We start from the raw sequence: 26,649 nt of genomic DNA on the forward strand, positions 1-26,649 counted from the left end.
CATAAAATTTATTTCTCAGGTAAAAGGATTCCAAATTGAATATCTTGCCAAAGTTCCCGAAGTCAAAGATACAGTACACAAACACACTCTTCTACATCACTTATGCCATATGGTAATGGAGAAGTTTCCAGATGCCACTGACCTATATTCAGAGGTATTATAAACTTTTTATTTTATTTTTTTCATTTAATATAATAGTATGAAATTATTACTAGATTCTGTTGTCTAAAATAATAAATTATTAAATTAAAAAAAAAAAAATTCTTTGTTTTAACAGATTGGAGCAGTTACCAGAGCATCAAAAGTAGATTTTGAAGAATTGGCAAGTAATATCCAGAAAATGGAACAAGAATGCAAAGCCTCATTCGATCACCTTAAAGTCATATCAAAGCATGATGGAGCATCTAACATGAAATTAAAGTATGCTATCATTACTTTTATAATTTATATAATTCTTAACATTTATTTCATATATATTCAAAATTTATTCTAACACATTCATTATGGTCTGCATCAAAAAAGTTGAAATAGAAAAAATTACATTAATAAAACTTTGCGTTTTATCTGTGCAATGAAGTTTTATTAATGTTATATTTTCTATTTCAAATTTGACTATTTTTACACACACATACATGAATATGAAAAGTGTATTGTGTATATAGTTTTAATTTTTTTATCAGACTGTTAAAGAAAAGAACCTCAAAATGGTTTGTATAATGCCAAAACATAGTATAATAAATGTTAAATTTATGAAGAAAATGGTAACAATTACATTGGTGAAGTGTTTTTAGCCTAACTTTATTTGAAATATGTTCTTCCTGAAAAATAGGTGGACACTATAATATTGCTTTTGTTATAAATTTTTGTTTTATTTATTACAAGCTATTTGTTAATCTGTGTGAGTTAACTCTTTGCATATGATTATAATTAAAAGATTAAAAAGAGTTTCAAATTATGTTCGTAATCTAAAGTGTTTTTATCATTATTATAATTACTGTTGGATTTTTTTTTTAATGAATGATAATAAGAAGGCAATACTGATATTTACACTTTTTTTCTTAACTAATCATACTTGATTACAAAAGGGTTTGGATATAAAATAAGTCTAATTTCAGTTTCAGTAAAAAATCTTAACATTAAAATTATTCTTTAAAATATAGGCCATTATTGTTTATCACTTAAACTCATCTTTTTGCCTAAATTCATATGTGATTGTATTATCAGTCCTTGGTTTTTGAGGCATAAACCTGCTGGTTTTCAAAGTTTCAGCATTTTAAAAAATATGTTATTGACCAGAAAAGACCAGTCAGATGGTAGAACATTTGGGTTGTGAGGAGGGTGACACACGATTTCAAAACCCTCCATTCCCGACAATATTTCTTGGACTAAGCGTGAACAAAAGGCAGGAACAATATATTGCTGAAGTATTGCTTTATTTGCACTGTTTACTTCACTGTTGAATGATTAAAATGGAGACTTTAGTACCAGCAACGAATTAATCCTCGAAACTACGGTTTCAGTGTTATTTTACTGAAGAGTTAATTGCCCAACCTCACAATACCAATTTACTGTTAATATTGAAAAATAAAAACAAAAAGCAAAACATAATAGAAATGAAAATAGGAAATATACAAACGTTAAATTTATTTTTTGTTCATTTTATTTAGATAATTAATATTTATTGATTCTAACTACGATGAAAATCAAATTCAACCTGGTAGGAGGCACAGAGTTCTTCAGTATATATACTCCCTTGAGTATGAAGTTGCCTAGATTTGTTGCATTCAAGTTCATCATCTTTGATGTCTTCTTTCTCTTTTAATTCAAGATTCAGCATGCGTGATCGGGCTCCAAATTTGGAAATACTTGACTACAATTTCTTCTGTTTAAGTTAATTCCCAAATTTGTATATTGTGATTGATAAAAACTTAGAAGAAATATGACAGAAACAAATAAATACAGCTTCACTGACAAAGTTACTAAAGCTACAACTACTATTCCCCAACAAAGAAATGATAAGAAAAGTTCTAGTGCAACGTTTCTCGTATCTGGCACTTACAGCAGTCCTGGTTGCCCATCAGATACTCTAGTACCCAAAAACTAATAACGTTGTCTATTTTATCTGTTTTTCCATATTGTGCTTTAGACTTAAAAAAATTAATAAATAAAAAAATATAAAATTAAAAAAAGTGAACAAAATGCCCATTCTGCTAGCAACAGAACTTCCCACTTCAACAATCTAATAAAGACTTATTGAACAGAATCATTACATCTCTGGTAAAACAGTTGGATTTTATTATTTATTTATATTTTGGTATTTATTTTCAGAATGTCTGACTTCTTGGCAGATAGTGCTGAGAGGATAATCGTCCTCGGGAAGGTTCATCGGAGGGTACTTCACAGGTTTCATAAGTTCTGTCTCTGGTTAGGAATACCTCTACATAGGGCAGCCCTCACCAAACCAAATGAACTGTGTCGAATAATTTCTGAATTCGCTCTCGAATACCGTACTACAAGAGAGAGGGTTATTCAGCAGCTGGAAAAGAAAGCCAATCATCGGGAGAGAAATAAGACTCGAGGGAAAATGATAACTGAGGTTAGTATTTTCTACACATAATAAAAATAATTATAGTTTCTTACACTATATGAAATAACTAAAGGGAGGAACTGAGGAGTATGGTTTGAAAATACAAAACATAATATTTATTTATTTACTTCACTTTGTCAAACTGCAGCAAAAATAGCTGTGCAAACATTATTATACAATGATAATACAGACAATAATAGTTTTGCGGTAATTATTTACTTTCAATCCTTCAAAAACAATGGGAACAATTACTTCTTGATCAGACTGTTCAAATCTTTTAAAAATGCATTGCACACCGATCTAATGGGGAATTTTTCCCTCTAGGGGGAAATTCAAGAGGGGATTGGATATGAGAACATAACACTAAAGGACCAAGAAAAAATTCCTATTTGAAAGCAATTTAAAGGAGACTAGAGGAAACAGTCTTATTAAATCGACCCAATAAATTCAGGAGAACCTTCGAATTTTATCCAAAGAGTAGATCAAGGGTCATATGTCAAATTACCTATTGAGTAAATATAAAATAAATGCTTCATTTATAGAGTTACTGATTTATAGAGTCCATTAATGCTATAAATATATAATATCTAATACTGAAGATTTTTTTTAATCTTACTCTCCAATTTTATTTTACCAAAATATCATGGTTTCACACAGTAATTTTACACTTATTAAAAAATTATTATCATTTATTTGCATACATGGGGATGAAGTTGTGACAATGATTGTGTAGTACAGATATCTACCCTTGCTACCTTTTTATTATATTACTTTCCATATTTTGTATAATTAACACTAAAATAATATGCTTATTGGTGGGCTAAAACAATTTTTTTTTTTTAACGCTCTACTGTGGGAGACTTGGCCTCCAAGATAGAAAAGTGAATTGTATACAAAGAAACAATTCTGCTTTTAATCCCCGGTTGGCACAATGCTAAACTTTAAGAAAATAAATATTGTTCAATAATTTGCAAAGTCCATCTATCCTCTAGAACAGCAGATTTTATTTATATATTTGTTTAATATAATAATTGTTATTAAATTATAAGTAATCAATTCTATCTTATTATTGGAGTTGATTTCTATCTGTGTTGTTAGGTCGGCAAATTCAGAAGTCAGGAAGACAGGGCAGATGCCGAACTGAAAGAGCTTCTTGATAAAAGTAATCAAGATAGGGATAAGACAATTCATGGCTCATTACCTTGGCGAAGGACGAGAAAAACTCCAGGTGAATGATTGTCAATTATATATTTTGGATCAATCAAATCTAGAATTAAAGACTAAATAATTATCTTTCACTTCAGCTATTGCTTGTACTTATTATTTCTATTTCAGTTATTATATATCTCCAGTAACATCATCATGGTACATAATATCGTAAAATGATGCTTTTATTTGTTTATTGAAAATTTCTGTTTGACTAGAGATTGTTCACCAGTTTTTTACTATCTATTATAAAGAATTTCTTAAATATTGATTGGAAATTAATAAAAACTAATGGTAATATATTTTTTCTTTCATTGGAATTGGCAAATAAATTAATACTTTTTTGATTGAGAAAATTTTTATTTTTTATTAATTATATTGTTTCAAGGTTCAATCTTTCAAATAGTAATTATAATTTTTTTTTTTACATTTTTCCAAAATCCTACCCTTACCTATGGAAAGGATATGTTAAAGATATTAAATTGAAAACCATAACGTTATAAAAATTAAATATCAGATCTTAATATTGATATGGCATAAAGGAAATAAAAGTTAAACGAGTAATTACTAATAAAGTTGTGGATTGGAAAAATATGTGATAGATGATCAAAGGTTGGAGATGGGCCAGTGTAGATCGAAATGTTCTATTATAATATAGATTTTAAGAAGTGTGAATGCATTAATTTTTTTTTTTTTAATTTATCTTAGTGGGCCATATCTCAAGCCCTACAGATCTGAGTGGACGAACGAACGGAAACCTTAGTGATGCTGATGATGAAATCCTCGAAAGCCTTGTGAAGACTGCTACTAAGACACCTGTCTCAAGGTCCACTACCCCCAGAGAAAGGAAGCGGACGAGAAATGCTGATCGTAAGTCGTGTAAGTTTATAGCACGTTGGTAGTATAGCTATGCACAGTAGATTTAGATAATATTATTTTTCATGCAGCTCAAAATGGTTTAATCTTTTCAAGAATAAAAATTTTCTCTTGTCTGTGTTTATTCAAAAAATTTCAGTTTCCCTTTTTTTTTTTCATATTATTTATAAATGTTTTAAATTGACTATTTTACTATGTTTTAACTTTTACTATTTTATTTAACTATTATTAAAAAAATATTTTACACCTAAAGAAAATTAAAAAGAATAAAAGAGTATTTTGTATCATTAAAAAATTGTTACATAGATGTTTTTTTCTATATTAGTTGAATATGACAAGTGTGCGTCTTCTTTGTACAAGATTTTGATTTGTGCTTATAATTTGATTTTTAAAGATTTATCATTTTCTCATCTCACATTCCACTCGTAAAATAATGTCATATATTTAGGCCCATTTGTTTTGTCATACAGTAATAAAACGGTCGCGGACAAGAGATAATGTGCCTGCAGGTGGAGGGAGCGTCAGTGAGTCGGCATAGACCTTATTGTATGTATAGAAGAGCTCCCGAATACGATCTTATTATTTTTGTTTTTTTGACAGTTTTTGCGCCCACAGTGTTGTCCATAGTTTTCTGAGCTTCAGTAACCAAAGTTGGTTTCCACAACACTAACAATAAGATGCATGTAATCCCGTTAAATCATTAATAATATTGACCTTATGGAGTGCTTAAAGTAAATAGTTTGTATCATATGTACATATGTATACTTGTTGTTTATCACTATCCCATGTGATATAAAAGTGTTTATTATTTATTTTGACAAATAAAGCATGCCTTACTTGCCCTTTGAATTAGTTTAGATAATTTACATATTTTGTTGAAAATTATATTGATGTGAGTCATCCCTGAACTATTATTTATCTCAGTTTTTCCAAGTGTGCTTTTAAAAATAATTATAACTCTATTAATACAAGAGCATGAAGAGGGATAAAAGGAGAAAAATGGTTCACTTTGAGAAGATATTAATAAAAATTGAGCTTTTAAATTAGCTTCTAATGGAGCATTTCAAGGAATGCAGAAGCTTGATATAAGAATGGAAGAAAATAAATTTGAATTTTTACTTAGTAAATTCATGGTATTACATTGTGGATGGTAAACATTTCTATTGGATCATTTCATATCAATTTTCCATTTTTATTATTTAAAAAAATTCAAAGTGGGATAAGTGGACGTTTGTTGTTTATTATGTTTATGATTACAGCTTATAATAAGCTGTTATTAATCCTCTCTTCTTTTGATTATATTTACCATCTTTCCTATTGATGGACACTCAGCAGCCCATGCTGCAAGAAACATTACCACAGCGTTCGGGGAAGGGTATTGTCATGAACAGACCATTCGCCTGTGGTTTGAAAAATTTTTGGCTGGTGATACAGATTTGGATAACCAACTCACAAATAAACTGTACTAGCAATTGAAGACGATGAACTCAGGCTTGCATCACAGCACTAGACCTATGTTTCTATAAGGTCCAAGATCTGTAGTAGTTACAGTATAGCCAAGCAGGTAGCAGTGTCGCTAAAAGATAAAGAATAATTTTTGGGAATATTTTTGTTGGTTGAAGTGTTATAAAGCCCTATTCAGGGCCATCGGAAAGTTAATACTGACTGACTCAGGTGAAGAATTGAACCTACAATGTTCTGTGTGAGCCACCCACTCTTCATCTTGAAGTTATGCCAAAAGAAGATCTAAATAGAACAGCTTCATTACCATTTTTGTTTGAAAAAGTAATCAGCTGTTGTTTATCAATCCTAAAATTTAAAAAGTAAGATTTCACAAATGCTCAAAGCAATTTCTTAATTAATGAGCTTGATATCTTCTAATTTGTTTTCTAACTAAGTTGGGATCATCTGCTTTTATTGTATTGGCCTTTACTAACATTTGAGATATATTTTGGAACATAAATACAGTGAAATTCCTTACTGAAGTAACTAGCATACATCAAGTTTTTCCTTGGTTTTATTCCCTCAAATAATAAGAGTTTCACTGTATTTAATGAAATGATACACCTTACTGATGGATAAAGATTTTTCTTTAAATATTTTGTTTATTAACAATAATTTTCATTCTTTTCAGTGCGACGGACACTTAGGAATGGTCTTTCTGAAGAAGATAGAAAACATCTTGCAGCTTATATCAAAGGATATTAACTTGAAAGGAACGTTAGACTGTATATAAAATTAGTTTACTTTATTTAACACTTAAAAATATTCCTTTCCTTTCTAAAAATTATCAAAATTTATAGTTCCTAGTCTTCATGGACAATTCTCTCTTAAACGACATAGCGAGAATAGCTTGAAGGGCGAAGGAGCACATGAAAGGAGAAAATGTGCTCATAAATGGGCTGTCGAATAGTTTATCAATTGTGTATTTTTTGTGATAAAGAATTATTATCTTTTTATTGTGTAAATATATTACTGATTTCTCTTAATTTTAAGCTTATAATGAAAACGTTGATAGCTGAGATTGTATTTATTGTTGTTGACATTTCTGTTTCTCTTATGTAATTTTTAATATAATTGTGAAAATTTCATTGTTTTTGTAAATATGATTTTTTCTTTTCTTTTTCTAAAAACAGATTGAAAAATTAAAAAAAAAAAATAATGCTTGACCATTATTAAGTTGACCTGCATGAATAAATTTTCAGTTTAAAAACCTGCTAAGAAGTTACAAATGTTATTTCCATGCATTCCAAAAACAATGCTTTTTAGCTAAACAAAGTACGTGAGGCTTTTCATTGATTTAGTATTGTTTTCTCATATTCTGAATTATTCATTGTTTTCTTGTTGAAAGTAAACAGGGTTGATTTTGATTTTTTTTATAGCTTTGCTAGAGACGTTTTAATCGTGATGACGTGTATAACTAGTCGTGTCTTGCAGGTTTTAATATATTTATGATGCGTCAAGTTTTTCACCCATTGTTTTCATTTTAGAGGCTGAGGATTAAAGAATAAATAAGTTGTTTTAAGAATGGATCTAGAAGTTGTATAGTCTTTCAATATATAATTTAAATATTCATGTTAATGGTGTTTTATTAAACCTAAAACCATCAGAATTATATATAAAAATGAAAATTTTATGTTGCTGCTCAAATACTTAATGAAATACTTTAAGCTGAGATGGAGTTAGTAGGCAACATTGTTATATTTTCACTTCAACATATTTCTCAGTTTATATTAATTGAAATAATGAATAAAATGATAGTAAAAAAATTCATTTTTAATAGTAATTAATCATGAACAACTTTATTTTGGTTATTTTTAACATTAACTGCACCTCCATTTTGTATACAAAAATTAGTTAAATAGTCAATACAGTAGAGTGCACTGGAAAGTAATAGAAGGCTCATTGTGAACTAAGTGTATAAAAGTGAAATTTTCAAATAGAGTTTTTTATGGAAACTAAAAATAAGGTAATTTAAAATTTTATTTTGATTTAGTTAAACAAATAACAAAATTTGCCCAAATATGATTGAAACTCTCATTAATTTATATATTGTTGATATAGAAATTATCTCAGAAATAACCAGCTAGGAATAAACAAAATTTCAAATAAACTATCACAAATACTTCCAAGCAGAGTTGGACAAAAATTAACTACTGATAACTAAAATTGTCATGGATACAATAATTATTAATTAATGGTCCATTCATGAATAAGGGTCGTATCTATGACAATTTTAGCTAATAATTTCATCTATATTTAATATTTTCCCATCTCTACTTCGAAGAGTTATTTATGTGTTTCAAAATAGATTTCATTATGTTGACTGGGAAGAAGATGAAAATGGCCAATGGTATAGGCCAAAACATACAAAAATGTGAAATATTTATAGAAATAGATTAATTTTAAATTATGAAAGGTGTGGTTAATAAGGTTTTTAATTGTCTTTTTGATAGATGTTTAATAATAATAATTAATTTAAATAGAGTAATAGAAAATAGCTGGTGTAAAACCATGTTAATTAAAAATGGTTGGATTTAGAATTACTTTATTTTTATGCATAAATTAATTATTAATTTTTTCTACTCGATAGTCTATCCCTTTCTAGTACACACTATTTTTGAAGGAAAAACCCACCTCAATGTGATCATTTAATTTTTTTTCTCTTTGAAAAGTTAGGATTTAACCACGTAAGTTTCATACTTTTGGTAATGAAATATATATTAAGAAATATATTACCATCAATAGAAAATCCCTGAAATTGAAGGTCATGTTATTTCAAATAAAGAAATATATGCTGAATACAAACAAAAAAAATCTGCATCATGCATCACACAACTTTTTTTATGACATCTTTCCTAATCATTTCTAACATACGGAGCAGTTATACAGATAATCACCTATCTAACCATGAAGGGGAGGGGTTGAGTTTTTATTTTGTGGGACCGGAACAGAAATGAAAGTCGACACCTGGGCTGGATTTGAAACAGCGCCACTGCAGTTCCGAGCTCCCAAATACCTATGCCTGAACTCCCTCAGCTACAGATGACCCACACAACTTTCACTTATCATCCTTGCTTGTTTCAGAATAGATGTTTCAATATTCAACTGTACCGGAGACTTTCCCTTACTAATTTTCCAAATGATCTTTTCAGTTAAGTGATTATTCTCACTCCAAAATACATTCTATGACTTCCTATGTTAAATATTATTTTTTGTTTAATCTTTGGCTTTTCAACGATATACAATATGTCTATTTTAGTACTATTATTTCCAGAAATTTGTTTTCAATCTGGAAAAATATTTGTCTCTTATCTTTTTAAGTTACTTATCAAATCTTATCATAGTTTATATTTATCCATTCTTATTTACCAACAAAAATATGAAATGATTCATTATTTCAAACAAACAAAATGAAAGGCACTTTAGAAGAACCACTAAAAGCCATTTCCAAAATTCAGCATTTAAATCCTGTTAAACTATTTCAACAAAGAAAATACCTATCTGATCTTAAAGACCAATTAAGTATACATTAATATAGCGAGTTTAATCAAAGTTGTTTGAACCATTTTTGAGAAAATTTAAAAAAAAAATCAATCATTCAAAATGTTGAATTAATTATATAAATTGTCAATTGTCAAAAAAAATTACCCTAAATATGTTATTTCATTGTCATATAAATTTTCATTTTTGAACTAGGCTGCTCACACACAAACACACTCTGACCATTTTGCAAGACTTGGTTATTTGGACTCAGCGGAACCCAAAACATGTAGTTCTCTTGAAAACTAGAATTAAAAATTTTTCGAACTCCCCTTAATATATGTTCTATATATAGGTTAGTGAAAGTAAGAATAGGGTTATTAAATATAACATCCTTTTATCCCATTGAATTTTTCATCGACAGATAATTACTAATAACTTTTATATTGAGTCCATAATTCTTAAAACTAATATTCAGTAACCATTTATAAATTTTTAAAATGTATTGAATAAAATAAAGTTTAAATTTTATAATAGTTTCCAAATTTTAAAAGAATAAAAACGGTTTACCATTGTGACAAGATTGTAGGAGTGTATTATTATTACTAAATAATAATATAAACAAAAATATTATTAATACCCAAATGAAAATATAAAAAACCATTTTCAAGTAATAAAAGAAAATAAACCAACAATATTAAGGGTCATGCAGGGATCCCAGGTAACCAGGCAGTAAATAAAATGGCTAAATTAGCCGTTACAACAGGCCATCCAGTAGACACTAAGTTGCTTTACACCTATTATTATAAAATGATTAAATTATATCAGATAGAAAACTAGCAAAAATAATATAAGGAGAACCTAACAGGGCAGTTCTATAAAAATATATTACCTCGAAAACCGTGGTTCTCATGAGCAAACATAAAAACTTATATTAAGTTTAGACATTAGACAGAAACTCATATTAAGTAAAGACATCGTAAAAACTTATATTATAAGAGGGCTGTCCAGAAAGTAACAGATGTTTTGGCCTATCGTGGTGATGGATAGGGGTAGAGCCGTCATCTTGATGTCCAAACGTTCCTACATTTAGTACGTATCCAGCTGTTGTAGCACGAGGACTGTGCGTTCCTCATTTTGCTCTCTGTGAGTTGTCAAAATGTGCCCTGCAATAGAAAATCCCGCCACTTGTGAAGTATGGTCTGTGATTGGGTTTTTGTTGGCTCGAAACAACAGGCCAGTTGACATTTATCATCAGCTTTGTGATGTTTACAGGCAAGGGATAGTGAGTGAAAGCCGAGTGAGGCAATGATGCATTGATTTTAAAAATGGCCATATCAGTATTCACGACAAGGACTGCAGTGGTAGGCCTAGCCTTGTGACTGATTATCTGGCATGACCGTCTTTTCACGATTACAGAACTGTCAGAACATTTTCCACAAATTTCACGGAGTTTGGTGCATCAAATTGTGGTGGAGAAGCTTGGTTACCACAAATTTTGTGCACGGTGGGTTCCGAAAATACTAACGGAAGACCATAAGAAACAGAGACTGGCTACAGCACTGACCTTTCTTCAAGAATACAGTACAAATGGTGAATGGTAATGCAGTTCTGGATTGTATCGTAACCGGGGATGAAACTTGAGTGAAGCTTGTCAACTATGAAATAAAACAGCAGTTGATGAAATGGTTGCACTCACATTCTTCCAAGAAACCCCAAAAGTGTTTGCAAATTCTGTCAGCAAGAAAGGTCATGGCTTACTTTTTGGGACTCCAAAGGAGTGCTTCTTGTTGATTTTCTGGAACGTGGAGCAACAATCAACTCAGAAAGGTATTGTGAAACACTAAGAAAGTTATACAAATAAGCATCGGGGAAAATATGGTATCAAGGTGTTGTTTTTTCATGACAATGCACGTCCACACACGGCCGATTGTACCCGGGCACTCTTGGATGGGAGGTGTTTGACCATCCACCATACAGCCTGGATTTGGTGCTGAACGATTACTATCTTTTCCCAGCGATGAAAAAATGGCTTAGTAAACAACGCTTTGATACTGATGCCAAACTGCATGCTAGTGTAAATCAATGGTTGAAATCGCAGGTAGTAGATTTTTTAAGAGAGGGTATTGAAAAACTTGTGCCACGATATGATAAATGTCTCAATTTGAATGGCTATTATGTAGAAAAATAGCTTAAGAGTGCACCTTTCAAATGTATTTAATATACTTAGAGTTTTTCAGTTTCTGAATTGTTTATTCCAAAATGTCTGTTACTTTCTGGACAGCCCTCGTACTTAGGATAAATCATGGAATTTGAAATAACTACCTGCAAAAAAAAAGGCATAACTGAAACTTTTTAATGCGAAAATTGTAGCGGTAACAAGACCCTTAAACATATTATTCTTGAATGTTCGGCATACAAAAACCAATGAGAAATATTGTTCAAAGATCTATATAAAAATCAAAATATTATTTATTATAGTATATTAAAAGTAATAGAATATACAAAAGTATGTTACATCCATAAATATTTGAAACGTATAACAGATATAGTAATGATACAGTATATTAGTAAATCAGATATATTTAACTTAATAAACAATAGCAAGAACAAAGGGATTGAGCAAACTGTCATACAGAGATTTCATATAATATAGTTAATTAATTTTTGGTTGTATGGAATAATAAATCAATGCCATCCACAAAGGGGAAATATATATATACCATTGTAATACCATAAAAACCCTAGCAATGGGTATATGCCCAACTGTCTTCCAAACTGAAATACACACAATTGAAATAACAGCATTAGAAAAAATTAAAAACAATCCAAAAGGAAAAACATTTATATAATATCAGACAGCCAGGTGGTTTTAAAGGCAATAATCTCCTATACTATAAAATCAGGCCTAGTCTGGAATTGCCTGGAAAGACTAAAGGAATTAACCAGAGGCAATAAACTGACCTAGATGTGGATCCCAGGACATGAGGGGATTGAAGGAAATGAGATGGCAGATACCCTAGCCAGGAAGGGATCAGAAATGATGCCCTGCCCTATACTGCAACACATCTGGAAGTGCAATCAGGAAGGTGGTTGACTCCTGGGAACATAAAGAGAAGGAAACATATTGGACACTGAAACCAAGTATGAAGTAATCCAAGCTCTTTATTGAAATATCAGAGGAAAAGGCAAAATTTTACCTTAACCTTACAAGAAATGAACTGAGGACGATAACAGGACTCCTCACGGGCCACTGCCTCTTAAAATATCATCTTAAGAAGATGAGGCTGGTGTAGGATTCCACCTGTCATCTATGTATGCAGGACGAAGAAAAGGCACAGCACATTCTGTGTGAATATGAAGTCCTTGTCTACCGAAGATTACAGTATTTGGGACAGGACAGAATGGAACCTGAAGACATTTCTAGAACAAACCAAAAAGAATTATTGAGCTTTGTAAGAAGTATAGGATTCATATGAAAAATCTAGTGGAAAGATGGGTAACTCACAAAAGATCCAATTGGGTCGAAGTGAGGAAGGGATTCCCGCCGACCCCCAGTGTAATAATAATAATACCATAAAAAACAAGAGATAAGATATCCATATGTAGAATTACTAAAAAGCGAGTGATAGGTAAAATAAATTTCAAATAAAATAATGATGAATTCATTTTATTTTCATAAATGAGTGCAGTTAAATAAATAAATTAAAAAAAAAAAATTAACACACCCTTCAGCTTTCAGGCTTTGATTATCAAACAAATTCCATCATAAAGCATTAGTAAACATAAATATTTTTATGACTGAAGTAATAGAAATTATAATACTAAAATTCATTAGGATTGTTCTTTTATCAAGGAAAAAAAAGTATATTTCCATACTTTTTTTTAGTTCATTTTACAATGACAATAATGATTAAATTTTATATATAATATTTACAAATTGTTTAAAATACAGAGGTCATAGCGATTGTAATACAACATTTCATTTTTTTAATAAAAATACCGCATTGGTACATATAATATATATCTACAACGAACTATTAATAATGGTAAGACATTTTTTCATCACAGTGTACCGATCAAGATATACTTAAAAATAACAAAAACTTTAGATAACAATCTGGGATATATAATTAAATTTATTTGACTATTAAGTGAGAAAAATCTGTTAGGTAAGTATCAGGTCGCTATATCTATTTGTACTAGATGTTAAATCAGTTAGTAAATCTGTAAGAAAATGTGTGAACCAGGCCAGATTGTAATAAATAATTTGTTATCTTTTCGAAGAGCTGGCCTTTCCTTCTATGTATGCGAGTCTCCTTCTTCGAATCTCAGCTGCATCTACGACACCTAGGAAAAATAAAGCATTTTAGTGTTAAAACTCATTTAAATGCCTTGACACGTTTAAAAATCAAGAGTCAAAACAAGTGTTGGTCAAAAATTAGCTATTAGTTTCATCTACAGCAAATTTTTGCCCATCTCTCGGCAAAACAAGTTTTTCAAAAAACAAATTTATGCTGACAGTGATTGGTTGTATCAGCATCCAACCTTCACTTTGCTAAGCCTTTTATTTATTTATTTCAAGTCAATTACCAACAATCCTCGAAGTCCTCAGAAGGAACATGTGTTTAGACGTTACACAACCAATGCTTCAACGAATATGCAAGTAGGCTATGAAATCCTTCAACACTCGTCCAATTTTCTTAACTCTTCTTCCCTACTGACTTTGAGTTTGACACTTTGAAAGTTGCACCTGAGAAGTTTTATTTTTTGGTTTACCCTCTACCTGGTCATATCTGACAGACAGGGGAGTAAGAGGGTAACAGGTAACCAACCTATTCTAACCAGTTTGGAAGGATTGTGTTTTCATTCTGAGGAGCCGCCACGAAATAAAAGTCAACCCATCCAGGCCAGAATCGAACTGAATCCACTGCAGTTTCAAGGTTGCCAAGGTGATATCTCAACTCCCTTGGCTATAGTTGGGGACAGCTCACCAATTTTTTTATAAGAAACTTTCAAAATCATGATGATATTGAAATTGTTTTCAGTTCATTTTATATACAGATCTGAATGAAAATCTTTTCTACTATGATAAATAAGCTTACTGCATTCAGATAGATTTTATTTTGAATAAATACATATTCTTGATGAATGGTATATTTTTAATAAAGTTCAGAAGCCTGTTTTATTATTTAATCAACCTAATTAAAAGACAAATGTTATTTTTTTATTCAAATCTTTTTTTTACATAACATAAATAAACCATAAAAAATAAATTTTCTGAGATAAAGGAAAAATAATATAGGATCATAAGTAATTAGTTAAGGAAGATGGACCGAGTGGCAGTCGAAAAATATTACAAAAACTATTTATTATACACCAATATTTTGCCCTACATTGGCTGAAAATAAGACATAAAAAACTAGAGATATTGTATCCTATGATAGGACTATAATATAAAAAATATTGTGTAAATTATATAAAAACAAACAGTGCTAATTAAATGAAAATAGAAATAAGATAGACACAAAAAAGTATAAATAATAAATACAGTAATAAATAATTAAAATAAAATGCGGTGGTGAAGTAATACTGAATGAATAAAATAGAAGATACAAATAAAAGTAAGAATGAATACAGTAAAGAATGGAACAATGAAGAAGGAAATAAGGTAAGTGTGAGGCGGGTTCATAAATAAATCAAGTGGAAAAAATAAACAGGAATACAGGGAAATATTGAACAAATTAGGACACTAACCACTGGTCTAGCAACGAATCCTAACGTTGACACAACCTAAACCCCCAGCAGAAGATAATAAATACACAATACTTTATATACCAACACTCACAGAGAGGATATAAAAAACTCAAAACAATAACAAAAATAAAAATGATTACGCAATTACATACAAAAAAATGTCCACTTTATCCAAACTTTGCTCCAATATGAAAGACAAAGACAAAATAGAGCTACAATCTAATATAGAGTATGAAATTCCCTGTGAGGAGAAAAATTAAAAAAGGATTCTGGGAAATCCGATTTTGGAACTTCAGTATCTCAAAAGAAGGGTAAATCAACACAAATATAGTTGTACCTCGATAATAAAAAAACATCAACAAACCTGAACGAAACTGTTCTCACCACACATTTTAGAAAAACAGGACATAAATTCAAATTTGATGTACCCAAAAATCATACATAGGGAAAAAACAACTTTAAGTGAAATTTAAAAGAAATGAATACAATAGAAAAACATAAGAACTAAGCTATCAACAAAATATCAGTTGTACAAAATTTAAATTCATGTTATTCTAACCTAATAAATACATAAGACATAATTAACAACGCTCAATATAAATAGACAAAATACGAAACAGAAATAACAGACGGACTACCTGCTGGAAAGAACTGTTACTTGTTGGAAAAACCAAAATAAACCCTTGCTTCAAAGATTTACCTTCCTCCATCTCACCCTTATACAGACAGATCTGCTACAAACCTTGTGTTATTCGTATCACACCAATGTAGAACAAACTGTTTAAACAATAGTAAGTGATGTTTTAATAGTAATAATTACTAATTTTAAATTATACTATGTACATGTAATTTTTAATCATTAGTTTAAGAAGTGATTTATTCTAAAAAAAAATTTTTTTTCATTGTAGGGAGGGCATGACTATGCAAAACGTTGCCTGAATATAGTTATCTTAATGATTTTCAAGATCCACAAAAATATAAATCATTAACAGTCAAGAAAAAAGTTATCAATATATAAAATTATATTATTGGAGAAGTTTGTCGGGGGATGCGGTCAGCAAAGAACAACATAAATAAATAAAACATATTTATTTATTTGGTTTTGTTTATTTATGTTGTTCTTTGCTGACCGCACTCCCTGACAAACTTCTTCAATCATTAATCTACGGACAACTATCTACACCTCATTATAAAATTATATATTATATAAGGTATTACAATAAAAACAGAAAATGCAAGAAGACAATAAAAATTATTCTTATTATTTATAATTTCTTTTAATTTATGCTGTTCACTTTTATATAATTTTTGTTATCATATTATAGTCATAGTTTACAATATATTTCATGTGACCTAGTAGTCCTACCTATCCTAGTATACAATAATTTTACTTTGTTGCATCTTCTTTTTTAGCCTTGATGAAGCCTTGCAAAGCGAGGCAAAATTTAGTTCCATAATAAGTAGTATTTGTACTATTTTAAACTCTATTTTTTTTTTTACCGCCACTCAAAGCATCATCCATCATTAAAAAGTAATGTACAAAAAAATGTCTAAGTCATTAGATAAGGTGAATGGTAGTAATAAATAAGAGAACATGCATTGCTAAAATGATTCGATAAGCCTACCTTCCATAGGGGTACAATTGTTCACAGCCTTCGGCTGAACATCTTCATGTCCCTCTATTTTTATAGGAATATTAACAACCTTAGGCTCACTCACCACCCTTTCTTTTAATACAAAAAAATCAAAAAGAAGATGTTATTAAAAATTAGTGTTTTAAATTCATTAATGATAAGGCAATATAATTCTATACTACCACACCTTTGCTACTATATTATTATAATAAAACATGCACAGTTTATTTTATTATACCTTCTGGGAAGACAGGAGGTACGTTCACAATTGGAGCACGACTTATATCTTCTCTTTCTTCTATTTTAATAGGTATATTTACAACACGAGGCTTGTGTATTGATTTTCCCTCTGGTGGTAGGTCGTGGCCTTCTAAACTAAGTCTAATAGCGCCTTCCAAATCTTCATCGTCTTCATTACTACTTCCTAAACTGTAAAAAATCAATTAGTTAAAATAAAGAGTAATATTAGTAAAAAAGAGAGCAAAAACTAAAAAAAAATACAAAATATGTTCATGTTCTGTCTTGGGACTGGTCAACAGAAGTGAAAATTCTATAAATGAAATGATGTATTAAAATTTTATTAATAATAATATTTATTTTACAAAAATACAATAACACTTTTATTTAATTATAATAATTAAATAATGTTTAAATAAAATAAATTGTATGCAATTTAGATCTTAAAATATTCTTTATTTCTTTAAAAGTCCAACATTTCAGCCAATTCGGCCATCCTCAAGGATAATCTATCACATAATAGTTTTTACTATACATTGATTTTTAACTATTTTAACGAACATTATTATTAATAAAATAGCATACCTTAAATAAAAAGTTGTGTAAATTTTTATTTAAGGTATGCTTAAATAAAAATTGCTGATTGTTACATACTAATTACATCAATAATTAAAAAACTTTTAGCAAGTTATTCTGCCCAGGTCACCAATTTCAGTCAAAATCAGGGGGGGGGGATTAGGGAATCATATTAATTTATTAATAAGCTATCCTTAGCTAATAATAATAATGTTGTTTGTTAAAAATCAATGTATAATAAAAGCTGTTATGAGATAGATTGTCTTACAATAATAAATCATTTTTTTGTTCAGAAATAATGAAAATTTAAAAAAAACTGAGACTCATTGGAAGTTGTCGATTCTATTTGATAACGAGACAAAAATACCGATAAATTATAAAATAGAGCATTAAAAATTGACTTAGTCTTTTTAGTTTCTAAACGATCATGGCAATGTTTCACCTTACTATTTTCCATTAGAGTAAAAACCAACTATTACTATGTTTTCGTGTTTCCATGAATACAGCAATAGTCAAGAATTCATGACCATTGTTGTAATAACAATGGAAATACAAAAATATTTATTTCCTCCTGAAGTTAAATATCAAATTCTTTCATATCTTATATTTATAAATTGTTTCTTACTGCTAACAGTGAGATGATTAATTATTTCAGATAAACTAAATTAAAGGTACTTTTTAACAATTTCAATGAAAATAAGGCCTAGCCGATATTAAAGATTATTTCATTATACTATGGTGATTTTCATCAAAATTGTTTGAGCAGTTAAAAAAAAATTGTAATATTGATAAGATAAAATGGCACATCCGGTGGTAGGTTGATTTTGAATTGATAGCCATTGCTTAATGTCAGGATCACAAGGGAGTTTTTTTAATAACGTCATTAAACAAGTATTTAGTTAATCAGAAGTCATTTTAATGAATATAAACATTCATTATGTCTTCGCTATAGTTAAGCATTTAGTGTTTAAAAAGAGAGTAGAATAGAATAAATCCTATTCAATATTCCCAATGGGGAACACTTCATTACTTCTCCTTTAGATCAGGTTATGTTTCTCAAGTTTTTATTTAAAAAGAATATACCAATTTTCATTTATAATTTTCTTTCTCACAGTCTTTCAATTTTATAATGTTTATTCGTTATTTTGTCGTCTACTTCCTCAAAAATTTCACTTATTATAATATTGATAACTGACCTTAATTGTCCACTGCTAACAACTCCCAAATGAAGAAATTACACTAAACTCTTGTTAAAGTTTAGACTCTTGCATTATTAAATTAACCAAACATACTTGCTAACTTAACACAGTTTAATGAAACTTTATAGTAAAAATCATAAAGGCAAATAAAAATAAAATGGATAAAACTTCAAATAGATAAAATAAAAAATATGAAAGGAGGCTGAGAAAAGATGATGAGCTAGCTATTGATGTTTTAAAACATTAGAAAATTTTTGAATATATAAGGTATAAGTTTAGTTAGTCAGTTTTGCAATTGGTATTAGTTACGATGACAGCTTAAAACATCAATACACACTTTTAACAGTAAGCGAGTTTCATTTCTGACCGCAACACAAAATATCTTTTCCTTTGTTTCATTAAAATCACCAACATTATAAATATTTTATATTAAAACACATTAATAAACAAATTGTAAGTAGTTCAATGTTTTATTGAGTTCACATAAATTGATACAAAACTTCAGTCACTTCTACCAATCAATAAGACATGATAAACTTTTAACAAACATGTTACTCTACCATACATTACAGTAAATAATAAATTTTAAAATAAAAATATATTTCTTAATTACAACTTCAATATGATTTATATACACCATGAAATTTACATATCCTCCAAGCAATTATCATCCGACCAAACAATTTTATCTACTACTAAATGTAGCATGGATTCAAACTAAGTCAATTAGCTGAATATAGGTAATTCAAACTAAATAAGGGTTTGAAACATAAGAGAAAAATTATTGACCTAATAAAAAAAAAAAAAGAAAAGAAAAAGCATAGGAATTTGATCTCATTACACACAGAACTGGTTTTAAATCTACTTTTTTACCTGCCACATTTTCTAGGATAGGAAATAAACAAAAATTCATATTTCATACAATGGTATTTCAACATCAAGCAATTACCACAACCAGAATAAAATAAATAAAGCATCATGCAAAAGCCTTGATAAAATAAATAAAAAGTTAAATATCAAGAAATTGAGTAATTTCAGCTGTTAAATTAACAATATATTTCGTTTAAGAAAGTGTAAATTTGGTAATTATGTGATTTTGTTAATTTTTTTAAGGCCAACCTTTTCTGGTTTTTCTCTTTACTCGATCCTGGATCTCCACCTGTAAAGATATAGATGAATCTCAATTTTTTTTTTCTCCTTATAATGGAAGATAATGTACTAAAAATAAAATGATGTAATAATATTTCTTCCTTTATTCATGTTCAAAATTCTTTTCGACATTTCAAGGTGTCTTCTTCATCTAAACCAATATCAACGCATAGATATTTTTACATATCCATATTAATTTAAAAAATTAAAAATAAATCGCTAAAACCCATGAAGGGGGGTACCCCAAGGGTGCAGTACTTAGTAAGGGTCACTAGACCAACGGTTGCGCAAGGAGGTGATATGGTCAGAATCAGACTCGATCACCAGATTTTACCCAGTTAACCCATTCGAGACCAATTGCAAATACTTCATAGTTTGTATACTCATATTTATAAACTTATACTATTAGTTTCCATTATAAAACAGAGCCCTGGTGTGCAATCCGTCCCTTGTAATAAAAACATTCAGAGTAGCTACCTGCACACACAGAATTCAATAATCTTATTTGTACAAAGGGAGTTACAAAGCAATTGATTTCAATTGTAAACATGTTGTTTATCAAAAATGGCCAATATAAAGCAAACAAAATTTTTTTGATTCTGCTGATGGTCTACAAAAATATGAGCTGTCTCGAATGGGTTAAGGGTACCCACTTAATGAGGCTGAGAGGACCTCTGAGAGCGCCCAATCCCACAGGGCTGACTCACGGCTATTACAGTGAAACAAAAAATTATCTACCATAGCTGGATTCGAAGCCGGATCCTTGAGAGTAGTAGCAGAATGTCTTACCATTGAGCCATATTCATATACTAACATAAATATTTAATCAATATTAATTGCCAAATATTTTTGTATTATACTATAAATGAATCATTTAGCCATCTTATAACCTTTGATAGAACATAAATAAAGGAAGTTCAGAACATAAATATATAGTCGGTTCTTAAAACAATACATCAATATTAGAGTGTAGTAAATATTTTAAGCATATAAATTGCTATCGATTAAATAATACATTTAAAGTTATAAAATTATCCTTTTAAACCTTAATATTAAATTAGCAAGAAGTAAGTGGTCAATTTTAGCTATAAATCAGTAACCTGCCAATTCTCACCACTACACCCTTAGTGGAAAATATTAATATGTTTTTTCTAATATAAGATAACAATTACAGTAGAACCTAGCTTAAATGCTTCCTAGTTTATGGGCTCTCTCAATCATTCTTAAAAGTGAATTAAGCATCAATATATAAGATATCTTATACGTAATATATTTATTTATATTCCTAATGAGGTGTAGATAGTTGACCGTAGATTAATGATTGGAGAAGTTTGTCGGGGGGTGCGGTCAGCAAAGAATAACATAAATAAACAAAACCATATTTATTTATTTTATGCCGACGTTTCGACCTGAGTTTCAGGTCTTCATCAGGGGTTACGGCGTGGAAGGTAGGCCTGCAACTCGAGTTGCAGTGCGAGTTGCAGGCCTACCTTCCATGCCATAACCCTGATGAAGACCTGAAACTCAGGTCGAAACGTCGGCATAAAATAAATAAATATGGTTTTGTTTATTTATGTTGTTCTTTGCTGACCACACTCCCCGACAAACTTCTCCAATAATTATTTATATTCCATGTCATATGAACATCTACTTACTTCAGTTTCATATTTGACAAAATCAAGATATTAGAAGTGTTGAAAAATAATTAGAGAAATATTTATGAAAACTCTGTTATAATAAAAAGTCATAGAAAAATACTAAAGTAGAATGTTAGTTTTTAATATAAAAATTATCAATTTTAAACAATATCCATTTTCACCCATTTTAATGATTTTGGAAATAAAATACCTGCTCGCCGAGAGGGATCAAGCTGAAGACTGAGTTTAATAGCGTGGTCCAAAGAGGGATCCTGTGACTCTTCACGCAGGCTAAGCTCGATAGCAGCCTGTAAATCTTCTTCATCTTTATCAACAGGCACGCCGAGGCTCAATCTGTAAGGAATGGTAATATTCAACTTATATCACGAGATATATTTAAAGACTTGGTACTGGAGAATTAAATCTTGTAAAAGAGAGAAGCAAAAAAAAAAAAAAAAAAAAGGAGAAATTAAATAAGTACATTTAATAATGCTACTAAATCCAAAATGCCAAAACTAATAGTTAAAATATTGTCTTATTAATTACTTGATTGCTTTTTCTAATTCGAACTCCTGTTGAGTTTTTACAGGTGCTTTCTTGGGCAAAGATTTAGATACCTTCACAGCTGGAAACTTTTTAAGCTGCTCATCTGCAGGGCAATCCGGAAGACTTCCTATCACAATAAATATTGAGTAACCTGTAATATAATGTTACAATGAAAACACAAAATCATTGACCGTATCTTCATTACAATCTATTATCAAGATAGTGTCATCTTGGGTAAAAATCTAAAATAAGATAAATCTTTCAAGGGACAAAGGAAATACAATGATATAGTAACTATTTCACACATCTTCATAAATAAATTGACCTAAAGTAACAGTAACATGTTCTAATAAATTGCCCAGGCTTGAGCTCCATAAAACAAACAAGGGAACATACGGATACTTCAAATATTCACCATTTCAACTGCATTTTCATATCCCTTTGAGATTTCAAATTTTGTTGTAAAATTGGTATAAGCTATGTGAATATCTAGAATGTGCATAAACAGGGACTTATCTCAAATTTGTTTTGTTAAGAGAGCTGCCATCTATTACAATTTTAAGTAAATCCATGCTATTTAGTTCAAAATACCATAGAAGGTAGCCTCAACCAACAAAACAAATTTGATAAAAATCCCCATTGATCAACATTTATGGATTTGACCTGAAGAACTTTAACAACAGTTGATTTCTCTTCACATAGTTTATAATTTAAGTTTATCACTGTTAAAAAGAAATAATTATCAAAGAAAAAGAAATATTTGGCTGGTCCCGTCCCTAGCTGGACGGTTGGTATATAAAAATATTAAAAACAAATAAATAAAACAAAAAGTATGTTCTTTCTTTTCCTATCATTTCTCACTCTGCTGCTGTTAAGTATTAAAGATTACAATTTTTTTTTTCTTCTTACAATAATGTTTCCTTTGATGATATGATTGCAATATTTGTTATTATTGACTCAAATTCATCATGGAATTCTTAGACAGGTATTTCTTACAAGAAAACCTTATTTTCAATTCCTATTTTCTATGTAAATGATACATTTTTCCAATAACATGACTTATTTACTTTAAAAAAAATTATTTATGGATAACATATACAGGAAACAAACTACTTGGCACTGTTACTTTGATCGAAAAATCCATGTTTATAACATTTTACAAATTTTTCAAGTTTATTACACGCTTACCACACCACTTTCAAAATCCATATCTTTAAAATCATAAAGGCCTATATATTGATATAATTTGATAGTGGTCAATGACACTGCTAAAGGCAGGACAAGCTCTTGAAGATCAGAGAACTTAAAGAATTTAACCACTGTTCAAAACCAAGGAGTTGATGAAAATAGATGCATTTTAACTGGTGAAGGCTATTTAATTATGATTTTTTGATATGTTATATATACTGAGCATATAGTTAGAAATCTAACCTTTCAACTTCCCGCCTTCTTTGCATGCACCAGGGTACATAAAAAACTCAATAAAGTATGGATTCTTGTCAACTTTTTGCTGATATTTTTGTATTAATAATTTCATAAGAAATAATTTGCTTATAAAACTATATCTTTCATATGTAAAGTTTTATTAACAATTAGATCCAGCACTACAGTCACCCAATTTGGGACCGAAATTTATATGTTTTACCAAGCAAAAGTTTCAGTAACTCTATTTTTTTATAATCTTTATATATCAAGTATATAATAAAAAATCCGAGTTTTCGACCTCTCAACTAATGTACTGGTACCAAGGGGTGCAAACAATTTTTCTCAACTATGGGGGTGTGTTGTGCTGGAGCCGATGGTCATGAAATCAAACTTATATATCCATTTTATAATCGATTTTATCCTCTACAATTTTTTTTTAAAAAGATTTTTCCTCAAAAAATTACCATTACGAAGTTATAAAGAAAATTGATAAAAGCAAACAAATTTTTTTTTCGTTTCTTACATGCATACAGCGAATGGGAGTAAAACATTTATATTTGTATACTATATACTCGAAACAAACAACATATCAAAAAATGAAGGCTAGATGACTTCTTTATTAATAAAGTCATTTTTCAGAGTTCAATAATTTTATCTAATTAGTGAGAAAAATATTGTTCTTAAGCAAGTAATTGATGGCTGAAAACATTCTAGGCTGTTTGTAACAGAGGGAGTTGAGGCGTCACCTTAGCAACTTTGTAACTGCAGCAGTGCCAATTCGAATCTGGCACTTCGCATCATGGAATGAAAACTCAACTCTCCCACCATGGTTAGAATACGTTAGTTACCTGCAGATAATGCCCTTTCTTCTCCTCTCCGTACGTCAGAAATGACCAGTCAGGGAGTTAAAAAAAAAATGGTTAAGAACAATCTCAGAATTAGAGAACCATTAATTTATTTATAATTTTCAAATATTTATGCCTTCTCAGAATGAACAAATCAAGAAATCCCTACCTCACAATAATTTTCAAATGGTGCAGTGCTGAATTAAAGATATTATAAGACTTTTTAAAATATATTATTAATGATTATTTAAAAAAATCCAGTCTATATGGAACTAAGTCTAAATGAACTCTTCTTACCTTCCTGTTGTAGTTGAGCTAGAAAAATGCTTAAGTAAGTGTCCGATATCAGTTCAGGCCCGCTTAAAAGTGAATTTAAATTAAACCACTGGTATCCTAATTTTCTTATAGTAAACCAATGGTCTCTATAATTGCAAATATAAGCAGTCATAGTCCTGGAATAAAAAATAATATCATCAAGTAAAACAAATAAACATTAAAAAAAAAATGAATTGTTTTGTCAAATATCCATTACTCAGGGTTCCTCTTTGCTTTTTCACATATTGGTTCTGAACTGTTGAAAGGCACGAGTTCAAGTCCCCATACTTCCAACGCCGAACTAATAACCTGCACTGAAAAATATCCACTGTCGTCCATATTCTCAGAGGGTTGCTGCAACAGAAAAATTAGTTTACAGAAATGGAAAAAAAATTGTTTATTCTCAAACCTAAATTATACTCTCTGATAAAATTGTGGCCACCCCTATTATGTTAGATATTATTTGTATAAAACTTAATACCTAAACTAAAATAATGGTAAAAATACAAATACTATTTCTATGCATTGAGTTGTGATTTAAGAAGGAGAAAAATATTTGTAAGCAAATATTAAATGGGAAGAGTTAGTTTTAAAAGGGAGTTTTGGTTTGTTCCAGGATAAAGAACTATGAAGACTGACTTTCTCTTAGGCAAAAATTAAAGTAATTATTCAGGAACCGAATGTCCAAAAAGAAGAGCTGATAAGAGGGGGTTTCATTTTTCAGCAAGACAATATGCACAGTACAGAGAGTGTGTAGTGTAGTAAATAATTGTTTTAAAGTTTTTGCCTGCCAGATCAGTGGATCTCAACAATGAGTACCACTCTTCAACAAGCATAGTTTGAAGCTGTTCAACGTTTTTTGGAGGCGATGAATGACGTCTAAGATGTCTCTTTAACATTCCCCATAGGTGTTCTAAGGGATTCATGTCAGGAAAACATGTTGGTCAATTCTTTTTAGTAATCCTAAATTCCTTCAAGAATTGGGTTACGATTCATGCTACATGCTGTTGAACATTAACACGAAATTGTCCCCAATGAATGGAGCAAATGAGACCACATTTTCCATAAGAACTTCCTTTATGTACCTTACAGCAATCTATGATCCATTCTGCACGACAGTCAGTTTGGTAGAGGCATGTATATTGATTTCACCCCATACCATAACTGATTGTCTTTGATAAGGCTGTAATTAGTGCATGGTACATGGAGCAAAGCACTCTCCATATCTTCTCCACGCTTGGTCCCGGTCAGAGACAAAATCATAAAAAAAAAAAAACTGTACTCATCTGGGAACGGAACAGCCCCCATTGTTCAAGTGTCCAAGAGAGATGCTGATTTGCTAATAGTTGCCTTTCTGCTCGATACCTTTCCAGTAGTAGAGGACCTGATGTGGGACATCTAGACGCAAGCTTATTTTCATGAAGCCATCTGATAACTGTTTTAGAGCTCAAATTTAGATTACGGACCATTTCAAGTTGGCTTCAAAACTCAGAAGCCATTAAATGATGGTTGTGTAATGTGATAAGACAATAAAACGGTCGTCTCCAGCAATGTCTTGTTGGCTAGGACCTCAATAAAATTGTCCTTTAAGAAAGGTTTTCACTATACAGAGGTATCTGTTAAGGTAAGTTTCACTGTACATACACACACACACACACATATATATATATATATATA

The 26,649-nt window shown here is 30.0% G+C and overlaps 2 protein-coding genes across 8 annotated transcripts in view; one reads left to right on the plus strand and one right to left on the minus strand.

Annotated features, from left to right (window-relative positions):
* Positions 1-7,750, plus strand: part of Fhos (Formin homology 2 domain containing) — a gene marked incomplete at its 5' end in the record, with an annotated part of 93,892 nt that extends 86,142 nt beyond the window's left edge. For 2 of the 5 annotated variants that reach the window (XM_067053460.1, XM_067053464.1), the window contains 6 exon segments: positions 20-154; positions 278-420; positions 2,329-2,596; positions 3,686-3,815; positions 4,502-4,672; positions 6,804-7,750. In XM_067053460.1, the coding sequence (XP_066909561.1) occupies positions 20-154; positions 278-420; positions 2,329-2,596; positions 3,686-3,815; positions 4,502-4,672; positions 6,804-6,877 (921 nt within the window). 5 annotated transcript variants of the gene reach the window in all.
* Positions 7,751-13,306: 5,556 nt separating this feature from the next.
* The window catches only part of LOC106688390 (ataxin-3), a 15,259-nt gene continuing 1,916 nt past the window's right edge, over positions 13,307-26,649 (minus strand). Inside the window, exons 3-10 of one of the 3 annotated variants that reach the window (XM_067053466.1) lie at positions 25,190-25,326; positions 24,955-25,109; positions 22,388-22,514; positions 22,053-22,195; positions 20,175-20,214; positions 17,282-17,472; positions 17,035-17,136; positions 13,307-14,002 (exon numbers count right to left, since the gene is read on the minus strand). In XM_067053466.1, coding sequence (XP_066909567.1) covers positions 13,926-14,002; positions 17,035-17,136; positions 17,282-17,472; positions 20,175-20,214; positions 22,053-22,195; positions 22,388-22,514; positions 24,955-25,109; positions 25,190-25,326 — 972 coding nt within the window. In that variant the 3' untranslated portion in view covers positions 13,307-13,925. Of the gene's footprint in view, positions 14,003-17,034; positions 17,137-17,281; positions 17,473-20,174; positions 20,215-22,052; positions 22,196-22,387; positions 22,539-24,954; positions 25,110-25,189; positions 25,327-26,649 lie in introns of all 3 variants that reach the window. The other 2 variants (XM_014432816.3, XM_014432817.3) reach the window with 2 other exon arrangements.

The sequence above is a fragment of the Halyomorpha halys genome, unplaced genomic scaffold (assembly GCF_000696795.3).
Source record: "Halyomorpha halys isolate HHAL.00 unplaced genomic scaffold, Hhal_1.1 Scaffold1123.1, whole genome shotgun sequence".
Classification (NCBI taxonomy): Eukaryota; Metazoa; Arthropoda; class Insecta; order Hemiptera; family Pentatomidae; genus Halyomorpha; species Halyomorpha halys.